Source organism: Physella acuta, unplaced genomic scaffold (genome assembly GCF_028476545.2).
Source record: "Physella acuta isolate Inbredline_101_S28 unplaced genomic scaffold, ASM2847654v3 ptg000017l, whole genome shotgun sequence".
Lineage (NCBI taxonomy): Eukaryota > Metazoa > Mollusca > Gastropoda > Physidae > Physella > Physella acuta.
In genome coordinates, this window is record NW_026731537.1 from 3,018,251 (window position 1) to 3,034,812 (window position 16,562).

General features: G+C 38.1%; 2 protein-coding genes across 7 annotated transcripts in view; one reads left to right on the forward strand and one right to left on the reverse strand.

Moving 5' to 3' along the window:
- The window catches only part of LOC131938277 (uncharacterized), a 29,071-nt gene extending 23,074 nt beyond the window's left edge, over nt 1-5,997 (reverse strand). The window contains exon 1 of the mRNA XM_059296245.1: nt 5,649-5,997. The gene's annotated coding sequence lies outside the window, so the exon portion shown is untranslated. The remainder of the gene's footprint in view (nt 1-5,648) is intronic.
- LOC131938281 (calcium uptake protein 3, mitochondrial) overlaps nt 1-16,562 on the forward strand; it is a 73,091-nt gene that overhangs the window by 17,453 nt on the left and 39,076 nt on the right. For 2 of the 6 annotated variants that reach the window (XM_059296258.1, XM_059296286.1), the window contains exons 1-4: nt 6,048-6,358; nt 7,981-8,119; nt 8,324-8,338; nt 16,435-16,545. In XM_059296258.1, the coding sequence (XP_059152241.1) occupies nt 6,089-6,358; nt 7,981-8,119; nt 8,324-8,338; nt 16,435-16,545 (535 nt within the window). In that variant the 5' untranslated portion in view covers nt 6,048-6,088. Of the gene's footprint in view, nt 1-6,047; nt 6,359-7,980; nt 8,120-8,323; nt 8,339-16,434; nt 16,546-16,562 lie in introns of those variants that run through there. The other 4 variants (XM_059296277.1, XM_059296294.1, XM_059296303.1 and 1 more) reach the window with 3 other exon arrangements.

The following is a 16,562-nucleotide window of genomic DNA, read 5'->3' on the forward strand; positions in this document are numbered from 1 at the left end:
CAACTGCTACCAAACCCCAACCCATAGATTAATAAAATACTTAAAAAAAACTTTTTAAAAAACCACGTTTTTCTTGTGGACTAAAAAGTAGAAAATAAAATTTTCTTTTGTGCTTCCTCGAGCTGTGCAGGTTCTTGTGATGACTGACAAAAAACGTGGGTACGTTCACCATCAAATTTCCCGACCCATCTGCCCGACCCACGTTTTTTGTCAGTCATCACAAGAACCTGCACAGCTCGAGGAAGCACAAAAGAAAATTTTATTTTCTACTTTTTAGTCCACAAGAAAAACGTGGTTTTTTAAAAAGTTTTTTTTAAGTATTTTATTTTCTCCTTTTTAGTCCGTTGCTACACTTGAAAAACGTGGTTTTTAAAAAAGTGTTTATAAATACACGGACTAAAAACTTGAGCGACCAGGATTCGAACCTGGGTTGTCGCGGCCACAACGCGAAGTACTAACCACTATACGATCACGGCCAGCGCGCTCACATCGATTGGGGCCGAAGTAACTGGGTCAATAGGCCTCCAGTCTTGTCGGTATCTTTAGAAATCATGTCCTCAATTTTATGGTCCTTGGGGCGTAATTAAATTAAGCTAATTACGGTCACTAATTGCTAGTTTTTATGATTGCATCTGAAATTGTTAGGCGAAAGTAGCATGCATGCCAAATTTCAGGTCTATAGAGCAATCAGAAGTGGGCTAATTTTCGATGTCAATTTTAACAACAAACATCCAAACAAACAAACAAACAAACGCGAAGCTGAGTTAAGAAAAACGTGTTAAAATATTCAATGTTTTACTACAATAAAAATTATTTATTATTCACGAAGAATTCAGGTTAGGCTACTCTAAGAAAAAATAAGAAGAAAAAATTCCCCGTAACACTGAAGAGTTCTCAGATGACATGAGCATAGCGGCGACAATTTGGGAGGAATGCGGTGGGTTTGGGTTGTTAGCAGGTTCAAAGGCCGGCAACTCCGCACGATTATGTAATATTAGCAATGTAGTTAAGGAAGACCGAACAGTTGCCGCCCTTATGACTCGGTGCCGTCCCGCTAGGTGTGGGGTATGGGGGGGGGGGGGGGGGGGGGGGGTCGACTGGCACTAATCAGAGAATTAGTGCTATTGTTTTTGCTCTAAATCTGGTTTGAATGGTTATTGTGTATTGTGATTGAATACACGGAATATTAGTAAGTATAAAAGTTAGCAAGCAGTAATCAAGTAGTTAACCGTAGACCTCAGGATGTGTTTCAGGGGTTGAATCTGCTGGGTGTGTGCCAGATAGTCGAATGATAGCTGCCAGTATCAGATGTCTGACACAAGTCGTATGGCCAGAAGGCGCAATACACAAGTCGAACATTGACCTCTAGTAAAGAAAAGAGCACACTTTATTTTGTGATCTTACAGATCTTTACGAGAATTTTGATACAAGATCATTTTGAAGGTGGCAGGTTTGTGCTAGTGGGAAAAAAATTAAAAAAAAAAATAAATTAAAAAATCGACGGGTGATTGGATATTACAATTTAAAAAAAAAGTTTAAAATAAAGAAAACCACCTGCAATAATCACTCTAAATCAGACAAATGTCTTGAGAAAATGCGGTCCAGCCTAGGGTGACAACTAGGTGATGCCTTGACGATTCTGCCAAATATTTAAATGCGATTTAGATCAAGAATAACCTCATATAACCATTCTGGTAATATCTCAAATCCCTCGTTTTACATCAGTGTAATCAACACTCATGTAAGTGTAATTCACACTCATTTATCGACCTTGACCCCAAAGCCTCTCTCCTCCCCTATACCCCCCCCCCCGACTCTGGACTCACGCCTATGACTCCCTGGGTGCAACATGGCGAATCGACACCCGTGCTTACAACAGGAGCGACATCTAATAGCCGGCCATCTTGTTGAACACATGTCGAAGCGTTTACCCAGCAAGCATCGGGCGCGGGGAGGGGGGAGTCTTTTGATGAAGATACATAAACAAACTCAATCAACGAAGGTGCGCACCGCGCCGACACGACCAGCGTAGCACCGTTTAATGGCAGAGGTAATAAGAAATCTTATCAGGGCATTAGCTAACCCGTTTATCTTCGACTCGATTTATTCGTTTTTTATTAGTTATCAAGGCACAAATCTGGCGGTTTTGTTTATAGTTTTTGTTTACTCGTTCATTATGTTTTTTTAGAGTTCGGAAACTTGTATGAAGAAACTCGTTAAGGTAACCTAGGAAACACAGGAGACTGCACTCATACTAACACATCAGTGCTGTTTAGGAGGGGGAGTTTTAGTAGCGCTGATAAAACTTTTTAAATATACACTATTGGTGAGGAGAGGGGGTATATATCCTGTGTATAAAATATGTATTAAAAAATTAAAATATTTCATCGAATTTTAATTTTAATTATATAAAAAACCATTAATCTTATCTTTAAATTTGTATAAAGCGGTAATAAAGATTGGTCATAATATATCTAACAAAAAATTATGTCTACACCTGTAAACTCTAAATATTTTAAAAACTATAACAGATGTATTCCGTTATTACTGCAATGTATACACGACAATAGGGCCGTTATGCGTTATAAAGTCAAGTAGTTTATACATTGATACACATAGTCTTATACAAAGTGTTCTTATTGACCTTTGTAGGTCTTAACATAGATACTGTAGGAGCGACAGAACATCTAGTACTTTTAACAGTGTTGTATCGCCCATCTGATATGCCAGACCTACTTGCTAGCCCCGCCCCTCGGCTCCAGCCCAAGACAATCGTAAAGGTGAGCGGAGGTGACCGGTTGTATGGGGTAGCTGCCGGGTGATGAGGGGTGGGGGTGAGCTCACTTTGATATGGATACGGGTGTTGAGGTGCGCGCCGCTCAGGGGGAAAGGTGTCGCACAGGTAGACCTATCCGCTGTACATGAGGTGGTCGATACTGGGGGGGAGGGGGGGGTAGGGGGGGGGGGGGGTCAAAAGGTGCAGGGCACCCGGGGCGTTGATAGGTACCGGAGGCGTTAGAAGGTGACAGGGGCGTCAGTTAGCCCATCTGCGTCTAAACGGAGTCGGTGTTAGCCCATGTTTTCCACTTGACGTACAAGAAATAAAGAATTCAAATACAACCACGGATGACATTCACGATGAACTGACCATTAGGGCCAGGTTGTCTAAGGCTGCAGACGACATAGACTAGTATGGACTCTAGCTGATGGAAATAAAGGCTCTGGCTAAATTTAAGATCATTGAGTAACCAGCCCAGTTGCCAGTAAGTCGTACAACAATCTTTTATGTGGCAGTTGCCGACAGTTCAAAATATGGCCATTGTGATTTTGACAAAACACTAAAATAGTATGTGGGAATTTCCGAAGTGGCATATAGGTCGAAAAAAATAAAGTTACACAAAGCACATATAATTCAGATACTCCACACCACATATAATTCATTTACAGCAGTATAACTCAGATACATCAGTATAACTGAGATACACATAGCAGATACAACTTATATACCCATAGCAGATATAACACAGATATATCTCATTTCTACACAACACATAAAACACACTGAGAAGATGTAGCTGAGATACACATACAAGATACAGGAGAATGAAATACATTGGTATCCCCATAATTTACCTTTCGGGTAAAATGTGCATTAAAATAGAACAATTTCATCTTGTCATAGCATTCAAACTGAATTTTTTTTTTAAATTTTAACAGAGCACAACTGACCACATATAACATCACTTGTTAGAAACGAATCATTCTCTTATGTAGACCTACACTTCATGGACAGGTTTAAAACTATAACCTACCGTACTTGAAGCTGTAAGCAAGGTAACTAATGTAAGAACAAAATTTTAGGCTTTGTAGCTTTGTTTATATGTAGTAAAGCCATGATTATTGACAGCTTCTACTAAATCTAAAAACTACGTTACTCTTTGAAAAAAAAAAATAACGATGTCGCATAAGATTTCAAACAGAACGACATATATGCCTTTATTATAAAATGCAGTTCTAGTTGAGTTTACAATAACAGTCAGATGCAAGTCTGTGAACACAGTTAAGAACCAAGTTAAAATTACTCCAGTTTTTAAAAAGTGCCTAAATAAATTCACGGAATTGATAAATTAACGCTTTACGTAGCGGTGCCAACAAAGGGAAGCAAATCTGGATGCCTTAACGGGGACAAAACTTATCGGCGGTTAATGAAATTGATAGGCAGCTTAGCAACGGCGAGAAACACAGCGCAGGGAACAAGTGTGTTACCTTGATTGAGTGCACGATCGGTGTCTGAACATATTTCGCAGCGTATCGTTTCTAGTTCACACCCTAACCTCATCCTGATTAGTTCGACACTTTCGTCCAAGCAGAACTGTACGCATCCTACGTTATCAGGCCGGCGCGATACTGAATTTTTATCTTCATGACTCGCTATCAATCCTACCTACAGTCTACAGCGCTATGTATGTCGACTGCATTGTCTATTTAGTTAATAACCAGCGATAAAACTAGTACACACTTTTGCTAGTCACAAACTGCTTGATAACACTACTTAAACGTATGAACACACACACACTATATATATATATATATATATATATATATATATATATATATATATATATATATATATATATATATATATATATATATACCTAGGCCTATATCTCTTTATAAATACACCTATATATGCCTATATTATAAACCCGTTCAAGTTATGCCAAGCGGAACACAAGGTACTTAAATAAGGAATGTTTCACCTTTACTTTCAAGCAACTGTAGACAACTAGAATACACAGGCGATATATATTCTAATCTATGACAAACATGTTTTTACTGCTTATGTCGACTGAACGGAGTTAGGGTTATTTTGTTTTCGCTGTCGGGGTGGGCCCAATCTATCACTAGGCCACTGACGTTCTCTAATAAAGTAAATATAATAGTTTTCTGCCCATCTGTTTAATACACCTCATTCCCCTTTAAGGAGAACCTCGTTAAATAACGAGGTGCTAAGATACACATCACTCGACACCTAGACCTATCACATTCGAGTCCCCTGGATACCTACAACTACAACACTAGGTTTAGATCTAGCTTAGAACATATGTTTTTTCCGTCGGTAGATACGCTTAAAACACCGCTAAGATTGTAAATGAAACACGACGCCCGGTCATTATCAATGTTGGTTTATTGTTTATTTCGTTTGGTTTTTTTCACGTATTGAAATTACCTAAGAGCTAAAGACATACACTCTCCTATTCACTTACCTAATAGTTAAGTATTACATAATTATGTATATAATACGCCTTATAGTTATGATACAGATATAGATCTATATGTATATTATACGACTCAACGTTATGATATTTATATACATATATAAATTATATGGGCCTTAGACCTACATACTTACATACCAAGTCCAAGCCTGTAAAATATATATGATTACTATGTGTAGCTTAGCATAAGTAGACTTAACGTATATAAAAAGGCCAGAGAACAGTCTAACTTAACCTAGATACATTATTAACTGCTGCAGTAAGAGACGTGTGTATCATCAATAATGTATGACCACTGAATGAATATGTCAATAATATTTTAACTTACTTAGCTCTGCGTGTGTGTAAAAACAAACTTCAAGTACTTACTTCAGAAGGTCCTGAAAATTGCGTAGATGATTATAAATATCTGTTAAGTCCACAGAAATTTTGATTGATGGTACCGTTAGTATGAACGAATCGCGTTATCTATTTCCAACAACAGAACTAAAGGTGATCGAAGTGCTCCCTGATCAATGAATTAAGTTGAAGAAAGTTTCAATACTCCACACTCTTAATGAATTATAAAATCCGAGTTACACAAGTAGAAAAACAAAATGATTCACTGATAAAATTTAACTGTTTTCACAAAGTGCTGCTTAGTGAAGTATAATAATTCAAGGGAAAAATAATAGGACGATTTTTGCTATTATAGCAAGATCGTTACTCCAGCGCTCTCTCTCACTATCTGAAGTTAAATCGACTGGTAGAGTTGGGTCCTAGTTCGTCCCACCTTCACGCATGCGCCTAGGCTCTACGAACAAACAAACATGGCGGCCATCAGAAACTTCAGAAGATATTTACGCTTCGCATTGACGAATTCTGTTTTTCTGAAGAACTATCAACATAATGCATTTTACTCAAACAGATATTTCAAATACTTTCTTTTAAGCGCAGCAGGATTCAGTTCTATCTTTGCTTTAAAATCTCTTAAATATGAAAAATTAAAATCGCTTTCTTTAAAAAATGTTTCATTTTCGTTACCATGGCCAAGTGTTGTGTGCGCAAAAAGTGTCAACAGTGGGGATGAAAGGGATGAGGTGAGAGGCTTATTCTCTAATTTATTAAATCAGAATCTAGATCTAGAATCCATATTTCCTATTGACAAAATTGTAAATATACATGTACTACAACATGTGTTTTCTAAAGAGCTTAATTTAAAATTACCCCCCCCCCCCCACCTGAAAGTGAAAGTAAAAATTCAAAATCATCTTCACTTCTAGCTAGATTCTACTCTAGGCCTATTATTTACATTTTATTTTAATATATTTCACGAGAGGGGAGTTGTCAACTTTAAGCAAGAGTCCTCTCCTATACAGTCTGCTGGTTATGTATTATGTAATCTAGATTTCATTTTGTAAGCCTTCCTATACTTTATAATAGAGGCCTAACTGACTATAATACTAAGTTAGAGGCCTAACTGACCGGCCCTAAGCTTAGGACCTATTAAATTAATTACTATGAAATTAATGATCTTAAGTGTAGGGCCTAATATAATATAATTGGAAGACTAATAATGTTTAAAAATAAATGTAGGCCTAAACTGTAAAATTAGAACTAAAAACTAATATGTGGTTACTAAAGTAAAAAAAGTGTTACATTTTTTTTTGTACACTGTACCATAACACTGGCCTTACTTAACAGGCTAAACTTAACAGGCTAAACTTGTAAATTTGAGCATAAACTTCAACTGAAGAGAATAACTAAAAAAAAATATGGCCACTATATTACTTAGGCCTACTAAGTCTAAATAAAATAAGCATAGGCCCTATGTCATAAAATGAACTAACATGCATAGTGAGAAAATCTGAAATTTAAAAAAATAATAAAGTATAATATGCTTATGTAGATCTAGCCTAAATATGCATTTTTTAAATTTATTAAATATGTTGGCATACATTGTAGGCCTACACTTTTTTTTAATTTGCTATATAATTGTAAAATTAGAACTTCAATGGCTGGTCTTTGTATTTTTGTGTCAGTTGTCACATTGATCTAAGATCTACTTCTGATATATTAAAAAAAAAATTCCTATCGTAATTGGGCCATCCTTTATTCTTCTTTTATCTTAAGTTTAACACTAGCTGTTAGGTTTTTGAAATGTACACTATTTTAAAAACCATATTAAAGTTTTCATTAAAAATTATTTATTGGTCTGTTTTGTTTTGTCTCTTAGTTAACAACAAAGTTTATTGGGAGTTAAATAGTTATTCGTCCTCTATGTCTAGATATACACATGTAATTTACAACCCCTTTCACTCAATAAAATTAAACCAATGTGAATTTGAAGTGCCTTACCCTATTTGATAAATAGGCTTTTTTAAAAACTTTGTGTTGTGTTGTTAATATGTACATTTTGTTTCCAATTTAGGCTAGATATGGTTAAATAAAACTAGTACCCAACTGTTATTACGATAGTTTAAATTTTCCATCTCAACACACAAATCAAATGGCAAAAATGATCAAATAAATAGTTCACAAGGGATCGGGTAGATACTTTAAATATAAATAGCCATGTAATAACTTTCAGCTGTCTTTAGTCAGCTTGACCATGAGTGTGTTATTTAATTAATGTTTGCATCTTAAGGTTGAAAAAACATTACTAATATTATCTGTAAAATATTTTCAAACTTTATTATTCATCAAATATTTTGTTGTTCAGGATGGATCCAAAGCAAAACTCGAAGTTACATCTTACAGAGAGATGAGATTCCGACAGTTTGCATCAGTAGAATATGAAGGAAATATTTATATGACACCTCAAGATTTTCTTGAGTCTTTAACAGAAGAATCTCCCAGAGGTAAGGACCTGCCTAATTGGTCAATACTTGAACTGTTTAGCCTCTTCCTGTTGGAGTATAGTTCTAAATCTTCAAATATTTATTTGAACAAAAAATACCTATTTTTAAAATCTTTATTCTGTCTTGATGAATCAAAGGACATCCTTGTTTAACTGCATTTAGGGAACGTTAAAAAAATTATTCTAAGCTTTTGCAAAATTTCAGGTTACTCAAAACGTAGTAAGTGTACACAGGCCTAGCCTGGCTTTTCATATTTTCTAAATCTCTAATAACAAAAATATCCAGTGTTTTGTAATCAAACATTATCTTCGACTTTATTATATGCCTTATTACTATATATGAGAAAAATAGAATTGCTGTATTAGTATGTTAACCCATTTTTAGAATCTACCTCACATATTTAAAACATTACTTTTTTAAAAATAAAGCTTTTTAAAAGTATATTTTTTGAATAATTTTTATTATATTGAGAAATGATTAAATGTTAATTAATATAATTTAACTATTTATGCTTCCCAATCAATATTTTAGAGAAATTGATAACTAAATGAAGTAAGTCAAGTTTTACGAGTGCTGCTATATGTATTAATGAGTAAAACTTGCTTTAATTTGATAATGTTATATAATTGATCTGATATTTCAGCTGATTTCTTTTCTAGTCAAGCATGAAATAAAAAATGTTGTTAACTGTTAAAACAAAATACTGCGCTCACACATGCTGCTCTAGTACTGTTTTTCTAGTTCTTCATTTTATTGGTGATAAGCTCTTCAACCCCCATCTGTTTTTTACTAAATTATTTTTAACATTGCTGGTTACTCCTATTTTTTTTTTACCTTAGTTAGATATGGGCTATCAAGTAGCAGTTTCTTAAATGTAAAATGATTATCTGATTAATAAATGCACTTAAGCTTAATTAGTTTCCTTTTTAATTCTGATGAATGCATGCTTTATCCTATGGCTTATTCTAACCTTTATCATTACAAAGGTATGTTTATAAATCAAAGTGGTGTCCATTTGTTTGCTTGATGTAGCTGTCATAGTACCAGCTTTTTAACAGTGTCCTCTGTAAGAAAAATAACTTTAATATAGAAGACTACTACATTAACAATCATGGTGCTTTGTACTGTAAATTGTAATAGAAATATTGTAAGGTTTTGTCCTCTTAAAAATTATAACCTGCGAAACATTTTTTTCTAATTCTGTCCTATTCCTTTAATATAACCCATCTTTTTATTTCATATACCTCTGTCTCATTCCTTGAACTTAGCTCATCTTTTAATTTCATATAACCCTGTCCCATTCCTTGAATGTAACCCATCTTTGACTGTGAAAACAAACTGGACACTAGTGGTCAGACTGGGAAATACCCACACGGCGTCCAAACGGACTGAAAGTCGTGGCAATGAGAGCCTGCTGTGAATTGTTAGAGCCACGATCTATTATCTCACAGCCATAGAGCAGGCTGTTGGTATCCGTGCTCAGGGAGGCCTGCACAAACAGCTCTTGAGACAGCAAATGATTCGCTGGCTCCTGCACCCCCTGCCACACAATAGTCATGTGGGGCCGTCAAAAGTGGGACTCAGACTTCAAAAAGCCGTGGGTGAAACAAGAGCTTGCAAATTCCAATGTAGAGTTTGCGCTCCTAGCTGGGAGGTGATGGGTTGGAGAGGCCGTGAACGGGTTCTTTCACCGTCCTTGTTCCTTACGCCAGTCCCCCCGCGTGATTACAGTGGAAGTGTTACACCTCCAGTCGGTGGCGGACAACAAAAGACCCTCGACCCTTCAGCTATTCCATCCATTTGTTGCCCGCACCGCAAATGATTTCATTTTCCACTTGATTTACCACTGCTTGTTGGGAATAAAAAAAAAATACCACACGGCAAACGGAGAGTGGTTTCTTTTTTTTAATACAAGAAGAACAGAACTATAGGCGAAATTATTTTTTAAATACATGCTAACCACTGGCGCCGAGTATTTTACGTGGATTAGAATTTACCTCAAATAATTACAGGTTAGGGTGGAGGTATTTTACGGAAATATTTCTTTAATACCCCTTTTTCGATGGCACTGCACGATATATATATATATATATATATATATATATATATATATATATATATATATATATATATATATATATATATATATATATATATATATATATATATATAATTTCAACGTTGACATTCGTCTTCAGGACTGCTGTGTCTTAGTACTTTCGTGAATCTTTGTATCTATAAATCAACAGGGCCAACCGAGACCATTTCAGTATCCATTGTGTTTAGTTTTTCTTCTCGTTTGATCCCGTTGCTGGGGATACCACTGCGTGCTAAAAGTTGTGTGATAAAAAGTTTGTGAGTTTGTCAGCGTGACATTATTTCAGACCGGGACCTTGCCGGACACACAGAAATGTCGCGTTAAGATGCGCTTTGAGAATGCTTTTATCCCCCGTTCCCCCCACCCTCCCCGAGAATCTTAAGAAACCCAATACTTGACCAACGAGAAGGGGCTGACCTGTAGAAAAAAAATGACCAGACTCCCACCGGCTACCACCCATGTTGTTTCTCCCCCCGGACAATGGGACGATTCTCTAACGGGGTGCCTTCTCCATTAGGATTACGCCGCCCCGTGAAAGGTCAGGCCATGTTTGACCCTGTTGGTAACCAGCCAGCGCCCGGGGACCCGCTGAATGGAAGAATGGGGGACCTGCTGGTTACAAGCTCCCCTTTGATTTACCGGCCATTGTTCCGTGACCGCGGCGTTGGTCAACGCCTGGCCGTGACCAGTGTCACACTTGTCCGTAATGGTCGGGTTGTTATCTACTTCATCATCGTTAGCAGCGTTTATTATCTGCTGCATTCTCGGTGCTGGCGTCACTGGGGGTCCTCTTCTATACAACACATAATGACCGGTCCGGTCTTTTTTTTTTCTAGCCATTATTATTAAGACACAACTTGTGGCAGTAGGAAAATTTTCAAATTACTCATTTTTTAAAACCATTTTCTGATACAACGCATACTAAGTGAAAATCATACTTGTATAGTATGCACGTGTGCCTGTTCAAAACGTCACCCAAGAACGAGAAATTGTTTCAATATGGGTATCACTACACTCTCTCTAGTCTACATCGTAAGAAAAACTCTGGTAATGCAATACTACGCCCTAACACAATGTTGTGGGGTGTCGATCTTTGAGTACTAACTGGCTAGATCTCCAGTTTTTCTTTTTTTTTTTTTAGCTATTTGATTAGTGACTCAACTGCTGCCTTGTAGTTTGTTCTTGGTTGGACAAAGGCTATGGAAGCAAAATCCAAAAAGAAAAGCAGGCTGAAATCGGAGTCAATGGCCTCAATGGCGCATAACCTGTTGACACGTAACGCTTAATTGTGTTGGAGGCGTGGTCGAGTCGGCAAAAAGCTCATGGTTGATAAATTCGAACAGTGTCGAGTTCAAACCCACTGGCAGATAAATCTCGATCCCCTTCAACACTGATAATTAAGAACGATGAAGAAGAAAAAGAAGAAGATTAGTGACTAAACGGTATCTTGATTTGGTTTGATTTGAACTCTTATAGTGTCTCACCACACACCACGTGGCATGTTCTACTAAAAACTCCCTGACCCCTACCACGTGGCATGTTCCACTAAAAACTCCTTGACCCCCACCACGTGGCATGTTCTACTAAAATCTCCCTGACGCCCACCACGTGGCATATTCCACTAAAATCTCCCTGACCCTACCACGTGGCATGTTCCACTAAACTAAAAACTCCTTGACCCCCACCACGTGGCATGTTCAACTAAAAACTCCCTGACCCCCACCACGTGGCATGTTCAACTAAAAACTCCCTGACCCCCACCACGTGGCATGCTCCACTAAACTAAAATCTCCCTGACCCCTACCACGTGGCATATTCCACTAAAATCTCCCTGACCCCCACCACGTGGCATGCTCCACTAAAATCTCCCTGACCCCCACCACGTGGCATGTTCCACTACAATCTCCCTGACCCCCACCACGTGGCATGTTCCACTAAAATCTCCCTGACCCCCACCACGTGGCATGTTCCACTAAAAACTCCCTGACCCCTACCACGTGGCATATTCCACTAAAATCTCCCTGACCCCTACCACGTGGCATATTCCACTAAAAACTCCCTGACCCCTACCACGTGGCATATTCCACTAAAATCTCCCTGACCCCCACCACGTGGCATATTCCACAAAAATCTCCCTGACCCCCACCACGTGGCATGTTCCACTAAAATCTCCCTGACCCTACCACGTGGCATGTTCCACTAAAATCTCCCTGACCCCCACCACGTGGCATGCTCCACTAAACTAAAAACTCCCTGACCCCCACCACGTGGTATATTCCACTAAAATCTCCCTGACCCCTACCACGTGGCATGTTCCACTAAACTAAAATCTCCCTGACCCCCACCACGTGGCATGTTCTACTAAAATCTCCCTGACCCCCACCACGTGGCATGTTCCACTAAAAACTCCCTGACCCCTACCACGTGGCATATTCCACTAAAATCTCCCTGACCCCCACCACGTGGCATGTTCTACTAAAATCTCCCTGACCCCCACCACGTGGCATACTCCACTAAAATCTCCCTGACCCCCACCACGTGGCATACTCCACTAAAATCTCCCTGACCCCCACCACGTGGCATACTCCACTAAAAACTCCCTGACCCCTACCACGTGGCATATTCCACTAAAATCTCCCTGACCCCCACCACGTGGCATGTTCTACTAAAATCTCCCTGACCCCCACCACGTGGCATGCTCCACTAAAAACTCCCTGACCCCCACACCATGGCACTCCTATCGTAGCTCGGTTCATTGAAGTAAAAAATGAAGGTCTGTTTTAATTATCAACAAAAGATAACACATCCCATCGTAAACCTCCAAGGCTGTTCCTTGATATATCTCTTGGTTTGTTTACAATGTTTCACATGCATGTTTTATTTAACCATGTAACTCTAGAAGTTCAGATAGTGTTACAAAAAGTGAGTTTTGATATATTTGTAGTACCAATTAGCTCAATAAATGGCCATGATACTTACACGTTGGGAGCAATCGTCTAACACCTATAGACAACCTTCCGCGGTAACAGAAGACTGAAAATAAAAACACTTCACGTACTCTAGAGAAGGAATTTAATATTAAAAGCTGGTAAAGAAAATTGGTCTAGTTCCAAATGTTGCTGTTTTTTTCTCGTGAGTAATTATTCTTCCAATATGAAACAATACATGAGCATGTCTATAGACTAATTAAAGCCAAGCTCACCTGTAGCATCCAGTGCCGGTAAGTGCCGGCAGTCCCCTCTCCCCTCAGGTAGACGATTCAACGGTTACCCATCTGTTTAATGGAAACGGGTTATTAGATCATCCGATCAAATAAAAAAAAATGTACACTCAAACTGTTGCACGAAATTCAAGTTTGAAAGTGTTTCACAGAGAATTTTTAACCATTTGGTATCTGGTTTAGATATATTTCCAGTGCGTGCTGTGTGTGTGTGATTATGTTTGGCAGGGAGGGACGGGGTGGGTGGGTTGAGCTCACACCCCGGAGCACAGTCTCTACTGCTTTGTACAATCATTAAGAAATTTTAATATTTTATCATCACGTGGTTTTTCTTCTTCTTTTTTCTCTCTTTAAAACTTGCTAAAGTCGAGGGCAGGTAAGGACCGGCCCGGGCACTGGAAACATTTTCACTTGTCTGACTGACAGCTTGAACATGTCTAACAGATCCACGTTTATGCGCCTGATACAGCGTTAGATAACTCACGATTCCTGCTCTTTTTAAAAAATGGCCTTGTTGATGCTGTAATCTTGTAGCGAGGGGAGCACGAATACAGGAGCCAACGTTTATAGGGCGTCACTTTAAGGTGAGCCAGCCACAAACCCTTCACGTGACACCCACCACCCAGTCTGTGTGCCATTAACCGCGCCTGCTCTAGAAGAAGATTAACAAAATAGGTCTGTACCCCCTTTAATTATTTAAAAATCTAGAAACAAGACAAAAAAAGTAGTCATGTTGAAAACAGCACTAAGTAAACTCGTTTTCATTTCATTCACAGCATTAATGTATGAATAAACATGCTTGAAACCAGTGACGAGTTAATTGAGGGGGGGGGGGGGGTTGAGAAGGCAGAAGTTCGGGGGCCTCCGATTTTTAGGGCCCCTAAATTTTATTATAGAAAATCATTACAAAGTTCGTTTTTCTACTAGATCTAAGCTGTTAGTTTCACTAGAAAAGTGAAAGTGTTAATGTTTGTATCACAAAGTGGACACTTACAAAAATAGTAGGCTATAACGTTTAGTTTTGGTAATCAAATGGATCGATTGAGTAGTAATAGAAACAAAAAAACACAAATAATAACCATATTTTAAATAATCATTTAATGTATTGTTTCCGCTATAGTAGGCTGGTCTACACTTATTAAGAGGCGATCACAAAAAGCAAATTTTAAAAAGGTTAATAAAGTCTTAAACTAGCACACGGATAGTATCATTGGTCATCTGTCAATTCGCTCGTATCATACAGCAGTTATCTCATTTGAAATTGAGATTCCATTTATCCGTTCTAGCTCTAAAAATGCCAACCTGATTTTCATTAAGTTAATATCTTTATTTTAATGTAGACAGCACCGTGTCTTATAACAACTAGAGAATTGTTCCCTTTGTTAAGAGCGCTGTACTTGGTTTCTTTGTACTCATCAACAGCGTGCCGCCTAATTTGGCAAACGATGTACAAGATACGCCCGCCCCGCCAATATTGTTGACCAAAATATAGGGGCGTATGTAAAAACATTATTCCAGGTCTAGTGCTTGTTTATGAATACAATAAGGGTATCGCCACCCTGCCCTCTCGGCTTAATGGCCATTGTGAAGGTATGGCCACCGTGTCCCCAGTTTTTTGGTATTTCACTTGGGCCCAAATCGGAAGTTTTCTTAGAACAGTTTACGATACAAAATCACAACAATTCTATACCCACAATGCCTCACCCAGACTAGTATTATTATTAAAAAGAGTTTAGGCTGAGTTTCAACGATGAAGATTAATACTTGCCTGAACATATTAACGAAGACACGACTTTAACCGACTGAACTATTTTTTTACATACACATAGTATCTTTGTGTGTGCATGTGTGTGTGTGTGTGTGTGTGTGTACAAAATGTGTACACACACACACACACACACAAGAACTACACTTGCACGCATACATTTGTCAAATGTATGCGTGCAAGTGTAGTTCTTTTTTAACACAATTTTAGCTAAGCGACATGCCTCACCGACATAAAAAGTAAATGTTTGCTAATTTTAGAAATATAAAACTTAACGCTAATGCTACCCAATACAACAACACATTACGACGTTAGCGCACACTAGATCATATTTTATATTTGTATTTAAAGACCACAACTAGGAGAAGCGTTGCAATAAACGGAGATAATAAATTGCACTGTCAAACGCCTACCTGCCCATCCGTCACGGTCTACCGAGACTGCCCTCTGATTTATATGGACACATGTCAAGATGTCTGATGACCCTAATTACACAATAATCTAGTGGGGTGTGGGGGGGGGGGTCTGTTTTTCTAGACTGTAAAAAAGTGAACGCCACTCTTTTAACCTTCATCTATTGCATTATATCTTTATACATTACACACGCACGCACGCACACACACACACTATATATATATAGGCATTTGCGTATATTTTTTCTATTTAATAATGTCTATATAATATGGAAAGTCAATTATTTGTATTTTATAATTGCCACTAACAACTATTTTATATAACAAAAAAGGTCACCAAAACATTGTTTTGTTTTCGGAGTGTTTTGCAAGGTTACAGTAATCAACTAATACTTACATGTTTTTTATGTTTCCTTTATTGTCTTTCATTATGCATTACTATTGTTAACAAAATCTTATTGACATCCAATTACATTTAGCAGCTTAATCGTTGAAATTATAAACCCAATCTCGTTAAAGTAACTGCTAAAAATAATGTTTAAGTTAAAGCTGGTTTAACATACGTTTAGTTTAAGTAAAAATATGTTAAAATCGTAAGAGGTATATTTTTTCGTGAGTTTCCCAGTCTTTCCAGCCCAGTTGAATTATTGATGATCTACTCAATCGTCTTGGTAGATTTTCGCTCCACGAGCTTGTAGAGCGATAAGGTGGCGCTGGTGGATGCCGTGGTGGATGGATGCCATGGTGGATAAATGCTGTGGTGGAGCGTGTGTTAAAGCGTGGACCCCGGGCCTTATCGTGTTCTCCTCTCTATTTCAGCTCGGATTGGCAGAACTCGCTTGACGTCCTCCGAGCTTGACAACATGTTGCGCAATACGCCAACGTTGACAAAGGGCAACGATAAGCTCTTCAGGAAACTTCACGACAAAGGTCAGTCACCTTGTATT